Source organism: Xyrauchen texanus, chromosome 2 (genome assembly GCF_025860055.1).
Source record: "Xyrauchen texanus isolate HMW12.3.18 chromosome 2, RBS_HiC_50CHRs, whole genome shotgun sequence".
Classification (NCBI taxonomy): Eukaryota; Metazoa; Chordata; class Actinopteri; order Cypriniformes; family Catostomidae; genus Xyrauchen; species Xyrauchen texanus.
In genome coordinates, this window is record NC_068277.1 from 57,818,332 (window position 1) to 57,839,512 (window position 21,181).

At 43.7% G+C, this 21,181-nt stretch overlaps 1 protein-coding gene across 1 annotated transcript; it reads right to left on the reverse strand.

The window, feature by feature from the left end:
* Positions 1-4,177: 4,177 nt before the first annotated feature.
* si:ch1073-220m6.1 (uncharacterized) lies at positions 4,178-20,890 on the reverse strand. The gene is made up of 7 exons (XM_052153876.1): positions 20,843-20,890; positions 19,596-19,693; positions 6,701-7,003; positions 6,008-6,262; positions 4,927-5,078; positions 4,691-4,837; positions 4,178-4,532 (listed from the first exon to the last, which is right to left on the reverse strand). Exons 2-7 carry the CDS (start codon positions 19,648-19,650, stop codon positions 4,368-4,370), a joined length of 1,077 nt encoding a protein of 358 aa, XP_052009836.1. The 5' UTR covers positions 19,651-19,693; positions 20,843-20,890; the 3' UTR covers positions 4,178-4,367.
* Between the last annotated feature and the right edge of the window lie 291 nt (positions 20,891-21,181).

Sequence of the window (21,181 nt, forward strand, 5' to 3'; positions counted from 1 at the left end):
ATTCCCATTTTATTATTTGGAGTAGAAAATGTATCAGCTCTCCTCATCTCAACGTGTCTGAGATCAGAGCTTGAGCCAGCACAAGCAAATACAGGAAAATATGAGCTGACAGTTGTATCTGATTTATTTAGGACTGTCTGTGTCCTCATTGCAGGTCATCAGCATATGTTGTATTTTGGATGCTTGAACACAGCATCGCAAAAATTCAAATTCAGTCATCGTTTTCTCACCCTCATGTTGCTCCAAACATTTCTCTCTTCTGTGAAATACAAAAGGAGATGTTAGGCAGAGTGTTAAGGACTGACAGCCTCAGTCACCGTTCACTTTCACTGCATCTTTTTTCCATACACTGAAAGTGAATGGTGACCGAGACTGTCATTCTGCCTTTCATCTCCTTTTTGTGTTTGTAACATCACTACAGTGAGTAAATGAGTAAAAGTATTTACATTTTTGAGTGAACTTTCCCTTTAACTAGCTTAACCTGCAAGCCTCCCTTTGTCAACCAGCTTCATCAAGAGACCATTCTGGTTGACCAGATTTGTTTTTACTGGTTAAAACATGGCTATGCAGTTCCACTAGCTTGACCAGCACTAAACCAGTAATTTGGCTTGTAGTAAAAAATAAAATCTAAAATAACTATAGAGAAAGTATAGAGTACACCTAAATATTATGCCCTTATATTGCTATTCTTTTTTTCAAATAATATATGACAAATCTTTCAATTATACATTATTCTTTTTTATGGTTATTTACAATAAACATTTAGTTATACTATAGGCCTATTATCAAAAATACCAGCATTGAAATTAGTAACAAAATAATAAGCCAGGTTGGGAAGGTATCTTTTAAAAAAGTATTCCACTACAGATTACTAAATACATGCTGTAAAATGTCATTTGTAATGTATTCTGTTAGATTACTTAAGGTCAGGAATGTAATCTTAATACTTTGGATTACTTACTTAGCACTGGTAGATTTTATCACTTGTTTTGACTCTAAACAAGTCAAATAAAGTAAGAAAACACATTTCACTGTAAAAATACACTGTAATATGCCTAAATATCTTATGCAGTTTTGCTATTCAAATAAATGCATCTTGTTTTTAGGATATTTAATCAGAAAAGCAATATTTACATTTTCATTAAGAAAAAATTTTCAGTACATCTTTGCCCTAATATAAAAAGTCTATGTAAATAAATTAAATTGAGGACCAACTACTTTGCAATACAATCACATCACAACACATACATCATAATTTAATGAATTAATTAATGAATGAACATTACACTTATATAAGTAGCGCTTTACAAAGTGGACAGAGGACTCTCCTCAACCACCACCAGTGCGCAGCATCCACCTGGATGATGCAACATCAGTGATTGTGCGCCAGTTCACTCAACACTCACCAGCTGTTGGTGGAGAGGAGAGAGTCGTGATAGAACCAATTCATGGATGAGGATTATTAGGAGGTGATGATTGATAAGGAGAGAGTCAGGACCTCGGTTTTTTTTTACAATATAGTGACCCCATCAATCCCCATTAATCACTGAAATCATGATCAATTGTTATAATGATGATGGTACCATGATACTATTGGTACTTCATATCTATCATATTGGTATTCATCAGATTCATGTCAGTTCACTCTGGATTCTAACACAGTGAATCATTTCCTCCGTCCGTCTGAGAGGAAGAATGGCTACTTACACTGACAAGGTCCAGCTGTATCCTGATCATCCAGACAGATTTAATGGTTGGCTACATGTTTTGTGTAGAGACAGTGTGTGTGGACACTGTTACTGGGAGCTTGAGTGAAGTGGGAGAAGTGAAGCATCAGCAGAAAGGGAAGCATGAATGGATGTGTATTTGAATGGAATAATCATTCCTGGAGTTTGTACTGCTCTCCCTCCATATACTCATTCAGACACAATAATAAAGAGACTGTAATCCCTGTATCCTGCAGCTCTTCTAAAATAGGAGTGTATGTGGATCAAAGTGCAGAAACTGTTCTTCTACAGCGTCTCTAACACAGTGACCCTCATCCACAGAGAATGAGAGTGACCACATTCACTCAACCATCATGGGTTTAGGTTAAATAGGGGATCATGAGTCAAACTGTGTCATTCAACAGTATTCGTAGATTAAATGTATTCTACTATTTCATATTATTATGTTACAGATAAATAGGTTAAGATAAAGGTTGATTTCTTTACAGTGAATTGGTCACTGGGTAAAATAAACCATGGTTTTACTATAGTAATATTATTGTAACCATGTTTTTTGGTGGAAGCCATAGTTTTAATGCAAATTTTTGTTGACATTTTAACGTTTAATTTTTGTGGTTACTGTGATTTTACTACAAAGTATCATGGTGATACTATGGTTACTGCAGTAAACCCATGCTTAATGTTTGTATGGTAAGGTTAGGGTAAGGTTTAGGGTGTCTGTGGGGACTCTAAATAAACACAACAAACACACTGCATTGTTACTGCATGTTAGTATTTAATTAGGAATGCAAATAGTATCTAACACTATTTAGTATATATGTTATAGTATCTAACATTTAAATGGTATGACCTTCAAATTGTGTAAGATGCTTCAAGAATCTTTCTGTCTTTTCCTGACTAATACCGATTTACCAAAATTTTATTGTAGTAACAATCAGTGGTGGACAAAATACATTAGTCCTGTAATTGAGTAAAAGAACAGATGTCCTGATAAAATATCACTCCAGTGAAAGTAAAATTACCCCTTTTTAATTTCCTCTTGAGTAAAAGTACAAAAGTATTCGCTTTCAAATGTAGTAAAAAGTACTGGTCTATGAGGGCTATTGTTAAATATTTTTTTGCAATACTTGCTCATACTTTCTTTCTTCTGCTGAACACAAAAGAAGATTTTTAGGAGAAAGTTTCAGCTCTGTAGGTCCTCACAAAGAGAATTTTGAAGCTTCAAAAAGTACATACAGTATAAAAGTAATCCATATGACTCCAGTGGTTAATTCCATGTTTTCTCCTCCCTGCCTAGTAGGTGGCGATATGCAGAAAGAGCGCAAATTGGCAAAAACAAAAGAAGAATGTGAAAGTAGAGATTTATAGTAAAAAAAAAGGACTTAAATATTGATTCTCACCCACACCTATCATATCTCTTTTGAAGACAGGGATTTAACCACTGGAGTCTTATGGATTACTTCTATGCTGCCTTTTATGTTCTTTTAAAGCTATAAAGTTATTGCCACCATTCACTTGAATTGTATGGACCTACAGAACTGAGATAGTCTCTAAAAATCTTTTTGTGTTCAGCAGAAGAATGTCACACACCGGGGATGGCATGAGGGTGAGAAAATGATGAGAGAATTAAAATTTTCTGGTGAACTATTCCTTTAAGAAAAACTGCTATACACAATAACAGATAGAGAGAGAGAGAGAGAGAGAGAGAGAGAGAGAGAGAGAGAGAGAGAGATGTGTGTGTGTGTGTGTGTGTGTGTGTGTGTGTGTGTGTGTGTGTGTGTGTCCAATAAAACAATATGAAAACTTGCCCCAACCTGATATTTATGACAAATGTATTTGTCTTGAGAACACAGTTTAAACTTTCAGTTTAATTGTACCTTTTTATATGCCTGAATGTATGCTAGTGTGTTTTTATTGTGTTCACTTGTTTACACAACACATAGAATTTGGAGGATGGAAACTTTAAGGATAGAATTCACAAAACTTATTATAATTTAAGACAGTTTTGATCCAGGTGTTTATAACCAACATTCAAAACTACTGCTAGAGCAAACAAACATTTGTGCAAAACATTGTATTTTTTTAAGGTTTAGGCCTTGTGGTTCTCACCAATATATACACTGCATTATTAAAAATAAAATGTAGAAAGGTCATAAATATGCAACCTGCAAACTAAGATAAATTATTGTGTAGCAGTAATTCATATTATTTAAATCCAACTAGTGTTTAATGGTCTAATATTGTTTTTAGGTTTTTCTATATGATCACTCTGTGAATCGTGTAAATTATTAAGCATAAGACCTCATTCAGCTATTATGTATATTCTCTTATATTGATCTTTGCTAGCGTTTACATCTGCATTAATTGTGACCTCATTGTGAACTGGAATGATAATTGCAAAATAAACAACAAATGAACAAAATAAATACAAAATAGTTTGTTTTCTTTATTTGAACATAAAAAGCACTATAGTAATCTCTAATAATAATACAATTCTGACAAAAATACTATTTTCTGTAATAAGTTGGTTTTAACTAAGCAGAGCCACATAAACAGCGTAAATTGTGCATACTGTAGATTAAGTAATGTATAGGCTAATATTTAATAATTAAACTATGAAAAGGAGTCATCTAATCAGAGTCATATCTCTCCAAGTTTGCAGTAAACTGTGTTTATTTGTTCTGAATCCTGTTCTGCTGCCTGGTGTACTGTAGCTCTTACTTTAACAGTGTTGTCCTCTTGAGGCCGCTGTTGCTCCTGATTTTCTATCATTACATCCACACTGACAGCTTGATGAACCTTAGGCTAAGAAAGACAAAAACAAGTCATTTAGGATTGATTTGTATCTAAACTGGTCCTATCTGGAGACAACAAAAATGATCTCATCTTGCAATGTTACTAGGTTATGATTTAGCAAATTATCTTATTCCTTCCATTTCTATTCTTTCTTAGATGCTTCATACTTGTCTTGATGGGGTGTCGTAGATGGTTCCTTCAATGTCAGTGTTGTTTGCCTCATGAGTGTGGGACGTGTTTGGTTTGCGCACTGTGCAGTACATAGATTCTGGACCCTGTTCACTCACTGTTCCATTTATCACAGCAAGACTAGACTGATCCAGAGAGAAAGAGTATGGTTTAAAAATAAGAATGACAGACATGACAAATTCTGTTTTAGAGAAACTGGTATTTTGGCAATTACCTGTGGATGAATCTTTGTGGTGTTCTTTTTTTTGGCAAGCACTATAACCAAACCCAAAAGAAAACCCAGCACAACAGCAACACAAATGGTCAAAACAATCCAAAAGACAAGTCCTGATGGTGCGCGCAATTCACTTTCCTGTTTTTCCAGGCCTGAAGACAGAAGCAAGAATTAAAAATGCATTAAAAACACAGTTTTTGATCAGAATATATAAGAAACAATAACAAAAGGGCTTTTTACACTATGCTTATGCTGTCTTCATGTGCTATCAGAATTATCCTACTTCCCACTTCTGAAGTGGTAATTACAAGTATGTCGTGTTCACGTGCTTTGTTGTCAGAAAGAATGGGAAACATGAACGATGCCAGGTTCATTCATACATATTTCTTGAGGAACTTTTATTTTGACACGATAATACATATTACTCAGTTAGCTTGCTGACTACATTGGAATTTTGGTCAAATACAAGTTTCACAGTGTAAAAATTTACAACATGCATAGAATGGTTGGGGGTTGGGCAAGTGCTAACAATTAGCTATATTTAGAAAAATTAACAAAACCTGTCATGCAAAACAGAAACTAATCTCCTCCGCCATGTTGAACATTTAGTACTCCTCCCATCTTGGAAACTCGGGTATTAAAATTATCTCCAAGTTTCCCAGTAGTAATTACGACTTGAGGGGTCATTCATGTGCAACTTCAGAGTGGGAAACTTGTATTTACGATAATTCCGATAGCACGTGAAGGCAGCATTAATCACAGGTTAAAGGCCACTTTTACATTTCACATTTGTAATTTTAAATAAAGGTTAGCACTTAATTTAACCTATATGAAGCCTGCATTACTTTTGCAGTACCCCTTAATCACTCTGCAGATGTATGTGAATCCCAAAACCTGACAACCCAGGATTTTTTCAGGTCCAAAGTATGATAAATGTGAACAATGTAAGACATACCCTTGTTTTGTAAAACAAGTTTTGTAAAACAAAGTGTAAAAAGCCCATGAGAAAAACTGTTGTAGAGCATAATCACACAGTTGTTATCATCTGATGAAGTGGTTGCTTTGAGAAATGTTTGCTTACACATAATGTTCGGTGTCTTAGAATGATTCCTGCTCACATGGTTGTTGGCATGACATTGAACTTCTCTGCTTTCCAATGCAGTAACAGTGATGTTAATGGAGGCCAGATATCCATGTGTCCTTGTACATAGACTTTGGTCACAGTCATAAGTGGCCCAGCTGCCATCAGCCGAGCAGTTCACTCTGGCCCAACATAGGCCAGCAGAGGTGTTATTGTCATCCTGACTAACTTCGATTAAGGGCTCAGAGACAGCAGCTGAGAAATGACCAGAATCAGGTGAGTTAGCAATAAAAACTATGCTGAGATACTAAAGAGTTCATTTTATACGTTTTTATGCTTGCGACAAAGCTAACATACTGTTTTGTAAAATTTTAGGTTGTTATGTGTTTTTTTCACACTCTCTCTCTCTCTTTCCCTCTTTCAAATCCCAAGAACAAAATTTCTAAATGTATCTCCTCTAGCGCTTGTAGGCTACAAACAAGTAACTTAGCACAGTCCTTCAGTCTGTTGTGGGCATTTTTATTTTTTCTAAATTAGATTTACAGTGTTCCTGTAGTGAATGATTAATGGCGTGTTTAAAACATATGGGATTACTGTAATTTCAAGATTCTGTCTGAGAATCTCATAATAACAAGTTGACAAATCTGAACTCTTTGAAAGAAAGACAGACAGAAAGACAAAAAGAAATCTTACACTCCACTTTAACTGTGTATGCAGCCAGATTTTGTTCCTCCCATGAACCCAGAAGGGCTTCATATTTCCCGCTGTCATTTTTTTGAAGGTTTTTAATGGTCAAAGATCCATCTGAGAAGTTATATTCCATTCTGTTTCTGTAGTTGGGGGCAACGCCTTCTGGACTTGTAAGTATCTCTTTTCTGTTGAATCGTCTCCATTTAACTTGAGTTTTCTGATGTGGCTGAAGTTTCTGAAAGACGCTCAGATTAATTGATGTTCCTTTCAATCCGTAACGATTCTTTAGACAGTCAGCACCAAAATCTGCAGGAATGAACATGTAATTTATGCCTGAGTTATCTCTAATGGTCATGCATAACAGTTAAGTACTCTGTTCAGTATCCTCCTGTATCCTCAGAGAACCTGAGCATACACATTCACAACTTTTTAAAGCATTGTTTATATAACAATTCGGAAGGTTATGAAAACTGTACTGGTTGAAATGAATGGACTATGCATTGTATCCAATTCAAAGCTTATCTCTATGGTATATAAAAATGTGCCAAATTCAATATTTCTTGCATTTACATGATTTAAACTTTATATACACGCACTGAGAACTTTATTAGGAACACCTGTACACCTACTTATTCATGCGATTATCTAATCAGCCAATCGTGTGGCAGCAGTGCAATGCATAAAATCATTCAGATATGGATCAGCAGCTTCAGTTAATGTTCAAATCAGCCATCAGAATGAGGAAAAAATTTTATCTCAGTGATTTGAAGCACTGAGTTGTTGGTACCAGATGGGCTGGTTTAAGTATTTCTGTAACTGCTGATCTCCTGGGATTTTCACGCACAACAGTCTCTAGTTTACTCGGTGGCAAAAAAAAAAAAAAAAACAGCACGGAAACACCTTGTTTATGAGAGAGGTCAACAGAGAATGGCCAGACTGGTTCGAGCAGACAGAAAGGCTATGGTAACTCAGATAGTCACTCTGTACAATTGTAGTGAGCAGAATAGCATCTCAGACTGCACAACACATCAAACCTTGAGGCGGATGGGCTACAACAGCAGAAGACCATGTCTGGCACTTTATTAGGATAATAGTGTTCTGAATAAAGTGCTCAGTGAGAGTATATATATATCCATAGTGTATTTAAATGTACTTATTTAGAATAGCATGGACTTTTTGTGACCCAGGAGAGAGCATATGAGGTTATTAAAAGTGTTTATGCTGCAAAAAACACAGTGCAGTCAGCTGTAGCAGAAAAAATGGTACCATGATATGAGAAATCACTGGTCAAAGTGACTGTATTATGCTCAGATTGATATATTTTATTTACTCAAAATGTATACATTAAATTAATTTAAAAGGTGATTTAAAGTTCCCCGTCTGTCGCTCACTTCGACACTGTGTCGAATGGAGCGACACTAGGAGAAGTGTCTTTGAAGGCCTCTGTTACTTCTGAACTTGAGTAAAGGCCAATGAAAAATTGACAGACAGAATTTGCATGTCCCTCCCCCGGACATACGGGTATAAAAGGAGGGAATCATGCGTCTGTCCATTCAGATTTCTTCTTCGGAGCCGATCGGTTATGCGATCAGCGAGACGAAGTCACTTACTGTTCCACTCACCTCTGTAGAGCGTATGCTGCTGAATCTATGGTAGCTTTCTCCTTCTCTGCACGGCAGTGCAGTTTTGCCTCTGGGCGCTTCAACAGCACTTCCAAAATCAATTTTATTTTCTCTAAAAGAGCAATACACAGCTGGCGTTGAACATCCTTTTCAGGACGTGTCTCTATAAAGATGCCCTTCTGCCCCTGTGTAGTTCCTGGATGCAGTCAATTTCTCTCCACTCATGACGGTCACATTGTGTGTCTGCCTAGTGTGTCTGGGCACAGATCACACCGAGGCAACGTTTGTGGATGGTTCGTGTTCTCACTGCGAGAACCTTACAATGGCAACGTCACAGTTGCGGCTGTCCTTCTTAAGGAGGAATGCCACTCCAGCCGCCCCCTCGTCGCTCCTTCTTCCCACGGGATTGAGGACAACCCGGCTGGCGATGGAGACGATTTGGGGATGGCAGCAGGCTTGGTTTCGCTGGGTAGATCCCCTCGAACCACCTGCCCCCAAGCATGCTCATTGACTTCCGTCCAAGCTTAAGGTGAAAGCAGCTCGCCTCATGGCCAGTCTGCTTACTCCCTCGAGCCCCCCGAGCTGGATGATGAGTTCACCGCTGCATCGGAGAGCGTTCCGGGGGTTGATGCATATGAGACTACTTCAGCACTGGCTCCAGACTCGAGTCCCGTGTCTTCATCATCCCCGCCTGACGCCAGATTTTCAACCCCTGGACAGACCTCTGTTTGCTGCGGACAGGAGTCCCCATACAGCAGGTGTCCTGATGCGTTCTGGTCACCACAGATGCCTCCAAACAGGGATGGGGCACAGTGTGCAATGGGCACGCAGCCGCCGGCTCCTGGGCAGGGCCCCGGCTGGATTGGCACATCAACTACCTAGAGTTGCTGGCTCTAATACTTGCCCTGCGGAGGTTTCTCCCGCTAATACGGGGCAAGCAGGTCTTGATTCGATCAGACAGAACCACTACAATAGCGTACATAAATTGCCATGGCGGCGTGCGCCCCCCGTCATATGTTACAACTCGCCTGCCATCTCCTCCTTTGGAGGCAGCAATGACTCAAGTCATTGTGTGTCACTCACATCCCAGGCAATGCTTTCTTCAAACAGAGGCTTTCCCACTGGGTTGTTGATGCCATCGCATTGGCCTATCACACCCTGGCTGTGCCCGCCCCCTTGTGTGTTCGAGCACACTCGACAAGAAGTGTGGCATCCTCATGGGCACTGGCCAACGGCACCTGCCTAGCAGACTTATGCAGAGCAGCGGGCTGGGCAACACTCAATACCTTTATGAGATATTGCAATCTCAGGGTTGAGTCGGTCTCATCCCGTGTTCTCTCAGATCCGAGCCCATAGAACTCGGGAATGTGGAACGTCTGACCGGGTGTTCAGCTTGCACATAATGCCTTTCCCCTCCACTGAGGTGATCACGTGCGCTCTTTGCCCCAGGAGAGTCCACTAGATTTGCGCTCCCTGGATGTTCTTCCTCCCTAGCCCTCTGGTCCATGAATTCATTCAAAAGGCATTGCCTGCTCTCATGCTTGGCACATCGCTTTGTTCCCCCCTATGGGGTGCCTGGAACCTAAATAGTTTTATGACAATTTTATGGGGCATTGGGGAAGGGTACGTGCAGTCTGACTCAGCCTGTCGCTTTGGCACGCAACTGCCTGCCCGTACCTGCATCATCAGCGCACGTACACAGTTCAGCGCATGCCGTGATTGAATAGGGACCCCTAGTGTTGCTTCATTCGACACAACGTCGAAGTGAGTGAAAGATGTGGAATGTCTAGATTACTGTCTCTCCCTGGCCACGACACTGAACCGAGCCACTGCTATGGCGGAACCTTATTCTCGCCTCATCGGTGCAAAACCTGAATGGATAGATGCATGATTCCCTCCTTTTATACCCATATGTCCAGGGGAGGGACATGCAAATTCTGTCTGCCAATTTGTCATTGGCCTTTTATCAAGTTCAGAGGTAACAGAGGCCTTCAAAGAAGTCCCCTAGTGTCGCTTCATTTGACACAACGTCGAAGTGAGCGACAGACGGGGAACGGAGGTTACAACAGTAACCAAGACGTTCTTCTGAACTCAAACGATTTGTTATTTTTAGAAACAAAATTATACTTACATACTTTTTAGCAACAAATGTTTGCTTCCGTACATCTCTGTGATGCACGCTCATGAGAGGGATGACGTAAGCTCTTTGGTAAGCTCACGCATGGAGGAGGAGGCAGGAATTAATATAATAATTTAATAATTAGCGATGGAAAAAACCCATATCGGTAGACCACTAATATGAATATTGGTAAGACATGCCCCCCTCAATGTCTATGGTGACTAGCCTCATAGAGACACAAATGTGGCTGCAGGAAGTAAAACTTTCCTCAAATACATTCAATGCATAAGCCCCTTTACTTGGAGCTGTGAAGGTCCAGACTGCTGACGGCCAACCGTCAAGGTGAAAATAATAATAATAATAATTTGATTAGTCAGATTTTCTGTCACTCTGCTAATACAAATGAATTACAGTACATTTCCTGTGAAGGAGGATGCAGTAACGTAGAGCTACAGTATGATAATAAGCAGTTTTGATTGGCTGTCATGCACAGCTTACTCCTTCAAACAGGAGAAACAATGGGTACATTCAGCCAACAAAAACAAAAAGACATGGAAATAGTGGTGCGTTGAACACCCTGTAGCGTTACTCAAGCGTTGCAACTATGGCAGCTGAGAAGGCCATTCTTTGTGTTCTTTTCAAAGAATTTTCAGAGCCTGATGAAATACGTGTTTATTACGCTCGATGTTACAGTCACTGCCCTTGCTGTCCAGAATAGCAGACAACATCCCAATCATGTGAAGGGATATGAGGAAACTGTGGTTCCAAATTATGGTGATCCAAAATTTGCCTCAAATTTCAGGATGACAAGGCAAACATTTCTTCTAATGTCTTTAATTGTTGCATACACCAAGCAGCAGTGGACACATTTGTAAAGGACTTTAGTTGGAACTATTGTGTGCACTGCCTTTTTATATGGGTTTATATACATGTTGCTACTGATTGCATAACACCTCTGATACATCCACCAAACTAGAGAAAATGTACATCAAAGCCCGTTGCACACCATTTCACACCGTTTGAAGAAACATGTCATTCAACCCGGAAACCGTAGCAAAGCGGTGAACACCGTTTTGAGATTGAATGTGCCCAATGGGAAGATATTTGAGGTAGTCTACAGTTTTTTTAAGTTGTTTTGAATGTTCAATATTATTGTATTTTAATGCATTTATTTCTTAAATTAATTTAAAGTTTTTAATAAATGGGGGAAAGAATGTTTTTATATTTTAAATACATAATTGCTGCTGTGTGTGAACAGTCAAAATGCTTTTATTAGAAACTATTGTTGAGTTGGTCTGTACATCACGATGCCATGATCCTCGCAAATTATTTTTTCTCAAAAGCACCTATTTTAGCCGATTTACAGCCTGCTATCTTCTAAAATAACTTAAAACACCCATCAAATAAAATTTTAGTTTAGAAATGTTTGAGGTAACATTTAAACTTTTATTACAAAGTGTATTATATTTTGATATTTCATCAAAAGATGGCCTCATATGTATCCACAGAGGTCTGGGCTAGGCCCTGAATATCCACTGACCCTAGAACCACCCCTGCTGCCAACAATTTCAGTGCACAGGAACAATTTTGTGATTGAGACAGCCTTAGAAATGGCCAGCTCCCTGACAAGTGCCCTGACTAATGAACTAGGGAGCTGATTGAGATACACCCACTGTTTCCTCCAGTTATTATTTGTGAGATTGGGTATATTTTTGAAAGTCAATTTCTGTATAGCTGCATACCTTGAGTCATGACAACAAAAAAGCGATTGGACAATTTTTCCATTGGTGCCCAGAAAAAAGATACAGTTCATTGAAAACGCAGTGACCTAACTTGCCCTAATAGCAGGCCATGTTGTCACTATATAGGGGGTAAACTGTTATACTGGAACATGCATTAAACCAGTAGTGTGGGTTTCATGTGATATTGGGGGACAAAACTTAAAGTAAAACCATTATAAGTCACAAAATGATTAATGACAATTAATAACAAACTGGAACGGGTAACATCCAAAGTTATCAAAACATTGTGGCCGAAAAATATTTTAATTGGTAACATTGTGTACTTTTATGACACAGTGTTAAACACGCATGAAACATGCCCTGACCTGACTTTCATGAAAAATAAATTTGTCCTTAGAACATATTTCAAACTTTCTGTAAAAATATACCTTCATAATATAGTCGACCTTTGCCTGAATGTGAAAACTTCTTTGGAGATTATTATTTACAAACTTTATTCTCGTTTAAAAAGATTTTTGAACTAGGTGTTTGAAACCAACATACAACACGTCTAGGTTACGTATGTAACCTCCGTTCCCCGATGGAGGGAACGAGATGTTGTGTCAGAGAAGCGACACTAGGGGTCTCTCTTGAGCACTGATATTCACCTCTGAACTATGAAAAAAGGCCAATGAGAGTTGGCAACCAGTATTTGCATGTCCCGTCCCCGGACATACGGGTATTTAAGCGGCGCAAATACGGGAGTTCATTCAGGATTTTTCTGAGGAGCCGGAAATGGTCCAGCCACAACAGTGCCTCGACTCAGCGACGTGGCAGGGGAGACACAACGTCTCGTTCCCTTCATCGGGGAACGGAGGTTACATACGTAACCTAGACGTTCCCCTTCTGTTGCTCTCTCCACGTTGTGTCAGAGAAGCGACACTAGGGGTCCACTTAAAAAGTGCCATGCGCTGAGCCGTGTACGTGAACTGCTGATGCAGGAGCGAGCAGGTATACCTACGTGCAGAACGACCAACTGCATCAGGCTGCACGTACCCTTCCCCAATGCCCCATTCAAGTCATCAGAATCCTTATCGTTACCCTGGAGGGGGGAACAAGGTGATGGCCGCCAACCTGGGAACGGGCCAGCCTGGCTGGGCCACTTTTCTCTCTATGTTTCTCGCATAGAGCAACTACGGCCGGGGCCCTTACACGCATTTAGGGAAGGGGGTCTTAGCCCGCACTCAGGACGGAGAAGACCCTGCGGAGGCCACACCTACCCGGGAGGGGAGGCAAATTTTAGTGGCAAATACATCAGATGGCCTAACTTAGGACTTATGTGGAAAAGTTGGTGCGGTGGTAGATCCAGCCTTTTAGAGGGGGGAAGCATACAGCACGGCGACCGAGGCAGCTGTGACTGCCTAAGGGAGAAACGGGGGTCCGCTCGTGAGGGGACAGTACCGTGGCATTACACACAGGGGGAGTCCGAACACGAGGCCTTACCTGTGGAGCACCTATACCAGTACAGGGTAGCTTGCGGTACCCACAGTGGTTTGGGTCGGCGAGTTCCTCCGCCGAACTGCGACCCACGAGGGCTAGGGAGGAGTCAACCAGCGTCCCAAAGATGGGATCTCCTGGGAATGAAGGTGCACTGTTTTCCCTTGGTTAGGGGGAAAGGGCGCTAGGTGCAAGCGGTTCACCCGGTCAGATCGTCAGCGTGCTACCGAGTTCTACGGGCTCGGACCTGAGAAAACACGGGACGATACTGACTCAACTCGGAGATTATAGAATCTCACAAAAGCGTTAGTTGTTGCCCAGCCCGCTGCTCTACAGATGTCTGCTAGGGCGGTGCCCCTAGCCAGTGCCCACGAGGATGCAACACTCCAGGTGGAGTGAGCTCGTACCCGCAAGGGGGGGGGCACGGCCTGGGTGTGATAAGCCAATGAAATGGTGTCGACAACCCAGTGGGCGAGTCTCTGCTTGGAGACAGCGTTCCCTTTCCGCTGTCCCCCGAAGCAGACGAAGAGCTGCTCAGAGCGTCTAATGCTCTGTGTGTGGTCCAGATAGATACGTGAAGCACAAACTGGACACAGCAGTGAAAGGGCTGGGTCTACCTCCTCCCGGGGCAGCACTTGCAGGTTCACTACCTGATCCCTGAAGGGTGTTGGTGGAACCTTTGGCACATAGCCCGGTCGCGGTCTTAGGATCACCTAAGTGCCGGACCGAACTCCAGGCAAGTGTCGCTAACAGAGAACGCTTGCAGGTCCCCGACCCTCTGATGGAGGCGAGCACGATCAGCAGGGCGGTCTTGAGAGAGAGAGCCCTGAGTCCAGCTGAATCTAGCGGCTCGAAGGGGGGGGTCTCTGGAGGCCCGTGAGGACGACCGAGAGATCCCAGGAGGGGAACAGGTTAGGCCGGGAGGGAGCCTCCGGGCACCTTTTAGGAACCTGACAATTAAGTCATGCTTACCAAGAGACTTGCCGTCTACCGTGTCATGGTGAGCCGCGATGGCGACATACACCTTGAGGGTGGAGGGGGACAGCCTCCTCTCCAGCCTCTCCTGTAGAAACACGAGCACTGACCTAACCGCGCACTTCTGTGGGTCTTCGACTCGGGAAGAACACCAGTCTGCGAACAGACGCCACTTTAGGGCGTAAAGATGCCTGGTCGAAGGGGCTCTGGCTTGGTTGATAGTATCTATGACGGCCGGTGGTAGGCTGGCTAGATCTTCCGCGTCCCGTCCAGGGGCCAGACGTGGAGGACCCAGAGGTCTGGGTGCGGGTGCCAGAGCGTGCCCCGTCCTTGAGAAAGAAGATCCTTCCTCAGGGGAATTCGCCAGGGAGGGGCTGTCGTGAGGAGCGTGAGATCCGAGAGCCAAGTCCGGGTGGGCCAGTAGGGGGCCACCAGAGTGACTTGCTCCTCGTCCTCCCTGACCTTGCATAGCACCTGTGCAAGAAGGCTCACTGGGGGAAAAGCGTACTTGCGCAGCCCCGCGGGCCAGCTGTGCGCCAGAGCATCTGCCCCGAGGGGAGCCTCTGTCAGGGCATACCAGTGGGAGGTTTCCTGGGAGGCAAACAGGTCTACCTGGGCCTTGCCAAACCTGACCCAAATCAGCTGAACCGACTGGGGGTGGAGCCTCCACTCTCCGCCGGTCAAGCTCTGCCTTGACAGTGCGTCCGCTACCGCATTGAGGTTGCCGGGGATGTGAGTGGCGCGCAGTGACTTAAGTCACTGCTGGCTCCGAAGAAGGAGACGACGGGCGAGCTGTGACATGTGGAGGGAGCGTACTCCGCCTTGGCGGTTTATGTAGGCTACCACCGTGGTGCTGTCTGTACTGACTAGGACATGCTTGCCCCGAATTAATGGGAGAAACCTCTTTAGGGCAAGAAAAAAAGCCAGCAGCTCTAGGCAGTTGATGTGCCAGCGCAGCGGGCCTCGGTTCCACCGGCCTGCGGCTGCACGCCGTTGCACACAGCGCCCCAGCCCAGTTTGGAGGCGTCGGTCGTAACCAGAACGCGTTGGGACACCTGCTGCAAGGGTACTCCTACCCTTAGAAAGCAGAGGTCTGTCCAGGGTCTAAAGGCTTCTACACGGCGCCCCAACCCAGTTTGGAGGTGTCGGTCGTAACCCGAATGCGTCGGGACACCTGCTGCAAGGGTATTCCTGCCCTTAGAAAGCAGAGGTCTGTCCAGGGTTTGAAGGCTTGGTGGCAGGTAGTGGTAACTTCCACGATGCACGTGCCGCGGCGCCATGCTCGTCTCAGGACTCGAGTCTGGAGCCAGTGCTCGGTCGCGGTGGAGGATGCCATATGCCCCAGGAGCCGTTGGAAACGTTTTAGAGGGACCACGGCTTCTTGCTTGAAAGAAGCGAGGCATTTCAGCAGTGACTGAGCACGCTCGTTGGAGAGACGTGCTGTCATTGAGACTGAGTCTAACTCCAAACCGAGAAAAGAGATGCTGTGGACCGGGGTGAGCCTGCTCTTTTCCCAGTTGACCTGAAAGCCCAACGGTTGAGGTGCTTGAGCACCTAGTCTCTGTGTGCGCATAGTCACTCTCGCGAGGGGGCCAGAATGAGCCAGTCGTCGAGGTAATTGAGTATGCGTATGCTGGCTCCTCGGAGCGGGGCAAGAGCTGCCTCTGCGACTTTCGTGAAGACGCGAGGGGACAGAGACAGGTCGAAGGGGAGGACTTTGTACTGATACGCCTGGCTGTCGAACGCAAACTGCAGGAAGGGTCGATGTCGAGGGCGAAACGAGACGTGGAAGTACGCGTCCTTCAGGTCTACCGCTGCGAACCAATCTAGATGTCGGACGCCAGATAGAATTTGTTTCTGGGTGAACATTTTGAACGGGAGTTTGGACAAGGTCCGATTAAAAACTCGCAGGTCCAAGATCGGTCGTAAGCCACCTTTCCTGGGTACAACAAAGTAAGGGCTGTAGACACCCTTCTTCGTTTCGGTTGGAGGGACAGGCTCTATCGCGTCCTTCTTTTTTTGGGGGTTAAAAGAGAGGCGATTTCTTCGCGCAGGGACTGGGCATGTTTGTCATGCACTGCGTAAAAATGAACGCCCACAAAGGGGGTGGAGGCCTGGCAAACTGAATTGCGTAACCGAGTTGAATGGTCCGGTGCAGCCTAGCGTGATGGGCTGGGCAGTGAAAGCCATGCCTCTAAGCTCCGTGCTAGGGGCACTAAGGGGACGAGTATTTTGGACATACCCGGCGGGGCTTCGCAGCGGTGCGGAACAGGTAACGTGGCGTCGGGAGGCCACGTGGCGTCCCGAGGCTCTGGTGCTGAGAATAAACTCAAAGCACTTACCTTCCACACACCCGGCCGGGGGCGGGTTCATGACTGAGGAGGAGGTCTGATGCTGGCGTCCTCTGAACTCGTCTGAACCGGACGGCCGGGGAACAGTCGTGGGGCTGAGGGCGGGGGCACCGCGCCCGTTAAGCCAGGACTGTTGAGGCCTGAAAGCAGAGTGCCGTGAGAACGGCATTTGCGGGCCAGGTGACCCAGGGACAACAAGAAAATAGCTCTATAGTGTGTAAAGAATTTAACAAAAAAATTCTCCTTTCGGCCCTCGACCGGGGAACGGAGTGGTCTTACCAGCTCTGGAGCTACTGTGTCAGCCTCTGGGTCGGTCATCTCAGGAGCGCCTGGGAGCCTTCTGGGTCCTCAAGGGGGTCCGTGAGACGATGGGCGTCCAACTTCTGCAGGGAGCTCGACGCTGGGGCTGAGAGCTGGGCTCACTCACCTGTTAGTTGAGGCGGAGCACCACTTTCTTTCTTCCTTGAAAGCCGCAGGAGGACGCCCTCGGCGAGCAGACAGGGAATGGCCCCTGGTGGCAGGTTTGCGTCAGGGCAAGATGTGTGAAAAATAGCTTTTGTCTGTTTCTTCACCACTGAGGACTGCTGGGCGAAGTCGTCAAGTGGCATCGCCGAATGGACGGAACTGGGAGATGGGGGCGTTTGAGAAAGCGTGCTTTGTTTGCCTCCTGTACTGCCTGTCCATCGTTGCGTTTCTGGACCATGGAGTGGCCATCGCCTGCTTGAGTGCAGTTCCTGCAGCACGCCAAGAACAGGACTACCCAAGTGCAGATTTTAGAGTGCCCTGGCCCGGTGGACTTGCAGGAGGGGGCCATGGCATGCAGGGGGGAGCGGCCTGGGACCGTTCTACCACTGAGGGTAGTGAGAGCGGAGGAGCGAGGAAGCTGGGCTTGCTCAGCTCGTCATGCACGTCCGGGAAGAGACCCGGGGGGGCGCGGCTGTGAGCGGCGCACATGCCCGCGGAACCAATTAAGCCCGGGGAAGCATAGCGGCCGCAACCGACGCCGCTGTTACGCTCTCCGATGCAGCGGTGATGTCATCATCCAATGCCGGGGAGCTCGAGGGACCGGACGGTAGGCCGTTAAGCGGGCCGCACTAATCCCGAGCTTGCGGGAAGCAGGCAAGCGTGCCGGGGAGGCGGGAGGTTTCGAGGGGATTTACCCGGCGAAAGCGCCCCGTTATTCTCCCCAGATCGTGCCTCATCGCCCGCGGCGCCTGCCTCAATCCCATAGGAAGGAGGCGAGGCGCGGGGGGCGGCTGAAATGGCTCTCTCTCACTACAAGAGAAAGCAGCGATCGCGACGCTGCCGCGGTTATGTTCTCACACTGAAAACATAACCCATTGGAGAGAGTGCTCATCCCGACCTCAGACGGAAACAAGCAAGCGTGCCGGGGAGGCGGGGGGTTTCGAGGGGTTCACCCGGCGAAAACAGAGCCCGTCATTGTCCCCAGATCGTTTTCATCGCCCGTGGCGCCTGCCTCAATCCCGTAGGAAGGAGACGAGGCGCGGGGGGCGGCTGAAGCGCCTTTTTCTCACTACAAGAAAAAGCCTACGACCGCAATGCTGTCATGGTTATGTTTTCGCACTGAAAACATAGACCATTCATAAAAACGCTGCCTGCGTGTGATCGCGACCCAGGAATGCAAGGCAGTTTTTATGGCCGTCAGAGGTGGGGAGAATCAACGCATCCAGAAACTACACAGGGGCGGAAAATCGTCTTTAAAAAGACGCGTCCTGAGAAGGATGTTCAACGCCGCTGTGTTTTTGCTCTTTTAGAGTGAAAATTACTCTTTTAGAATAACTCTTTCGAGTTGTCTGCGCTGTCGAAGCGTCCAGGGGCAAGAATGCACAGCCGTGCACGAATGAGAAAGCCGCTGTTGTGCGCCGTCAAATCCAACAGCATGCAGAGCGTCAGAGGATTAAAACGGGAACTTGGTGTGTAACTCGCAGCAGACTGCATGCACGACCATCGGCTCCGAAGAAATTTTCTGAATGAATTCCTGCAAAATACTGGTTGCCAACTCTCATTGGCCTTTTTTCATAGTTCAGAGGTGAATATCGGCGCTCAAGAGAGACCCCTAGTGTCGCTTCTCTGACACAATGTGGAGAGAGCGACAGAAGGGGAATCATAGCCATTATGTGACATTTCCCATGTGACAACTAGCCCCACGTCTCCCCTATAACATAATTCGAATAGTGGCTAGAAAAAAAAATGCACAATTAACTTACACTGTACAATTTATTTAGTTGACCTTACATAGATTTTTTCAAGGCAATCGATTTGCATACTTTTCTAAGTAAATGTACTTATTTGGCTCAAGTAAATTGAACTGAATTTTTTAAGTTATGTAAACTAGTTACAAGTAAACTTAACTCATCTGTGATTTAAGTATCATTATTTGAGTTGAGTTATACTGTATGAGGGAAATTATGACTAGAATCTCGATTAGCCATATGGCACATTGGATTCTCCTGAGTACTTTTTACTGGGGGCTTTTGGTGTTAAAAAGCTTGAAAACCCCTGTTTCAAGGGAACTCTTTTTTTTTGGTTGGGAAATTATTAATGAAATAGAATACAGAAAACAATGATAATAAAGCCTGAAAATTTACACACCTTGAGTAAAGCTGAACCAAAAAATAAACAGCAGATTGAGTGTCATAACTGTCATTTGAAGAGTGAAGATCTTACACCCACTTCCTGTTGATGCACAACTGCAGTATGTGGTGGAAGAACAGGAAAAAAACACAGAAGTTTTTATTCAATACTAAACCAGCTTACATATAGAGCACCAAACCAATGTTTTAAAATAGAAAAACAATTAAAAATGACACGTATTTTACTTCAAAAATGGCAAGTTCCCTTGACTGCTCAGACCACATTTTTTTGGCATTTTATTGCACTTGATAAAGAAAACAATGTTAAGTTACATATAGCATAATACTGAAATATGTCACCTGGTCCCATGGCACATGTGATTCAGATATATAGACTCAGTATTTCCAGAGTGAGATAATTTATTTCTCTCTCTCTCTCTCTCTCTCTCTCTCTCTCTCTCTCTCTCTCTCTCTCTCTCTCTCTCTCTCCTCAGGGTTGGGGAGTAACAGAATACATGTAACAGGATTTCTTATTTAAAAATACAAAATATTAGTAACTGTATTCCACTACAGTTACATTTTAAATAGTTGTTAATCAGAATACAGTTACATTCAAAAAGTATTTTGATTACTGAAGAGATTATTTTGAATTTATATCTAAAAATCTTTAAAACAAGATATATTTACTTGATCTAGTTTTAGAAGCAACATGGCATAAGATATGTATTTTGTCTTGATGTACTGGCTGATTTTTTTCACTTGTTATTAACCAGTTTGTAGTCAAAACAAGTGAAAACATCCATGCTGAAGAAGCAATCCAAAGTATATGATTACATAATTCATCTCGAGTCTTCTAACAGAATATGTTACAAATTACATTTTTTGTGGAATCAGTTTTAAAAGTAACCCTCCCAACCCTGCTGACAGTCATCCTCCTAGTAATTCACAAAGTGAAGTTTCATATAAGATGAGATTGATATCTCTAGATTGATAAATCTTTATATCTATAATCTATAAGTTTCACCTTCTCAATATGCTAAAAGCAAATAGTATAGATAGATATTATATATGAAATTATAGAGATTAAATCTGAATCCCAAGTGATGTAGCTGTCTGCCTATTTTCTTGGCACCTTAAGTACTTGTGTAAAATGCATAATGTCTGAAGTAAAAGATATAAATGCACAGACGTCATACACATAAGAGAAATTACAAATCTAGGAAAGTAAGAAAGTTATCTCATGGACAGAGAGTTATCAAATCTTACCTGTAGTATTTGCTGCAATAATGTAGCTGTTTCTGTTCACTCACTGAATTCTGAAGTCTTCCTGTTAATTTGCATATTTGAATCAAGCATGCGATTCCGCTGAACTGTGAAGTGTTACTCGGATCATAAGTGTCCAAAATTGTAAAGGCAATTTACTTAGTATTAACTTATTGTTTATAGAATTGTTGTATAAAAGCAATATCACACTCGCAGTTATGCTGTTGTACTGAATATCAGCACAGCTATGATTATATTCAGCTTCACTGCTATGAGTGAATCACAGCTATGCTGATATTTAACCAACATTAATAAATGCTGTAAAATTTTTGTTCATTGTCA

What these genes read in the sequence shown, in the direction of transcription:
- si:ch1073-220m6.1 (XM_052153876.1), bottom strand. Translation starts at nt 19,650, where the DNA reads ATGACAGTTATGACACTCAATCTGCTGTTTATTTTTTGGTTCAGCTTT. An exon ending in TTGGTTCAGCTTTACTCAAG is followed by an intron (nt 7,004 to 19,595) that starts GTGTGTAAATTT and finishes TCATTCCTGCAG; the next exon opens with ATTTTGGTGCTGACTGTCTA. An exon ending in ACGACACCCCATCAAGACAA is followed by an intron (nt 4,533 to 4,690) that starts GTATGAAGCATC and finishes TGTCTTTCTTAG; the next exon opens with CCTAAGGTTCATCAAGCTGT.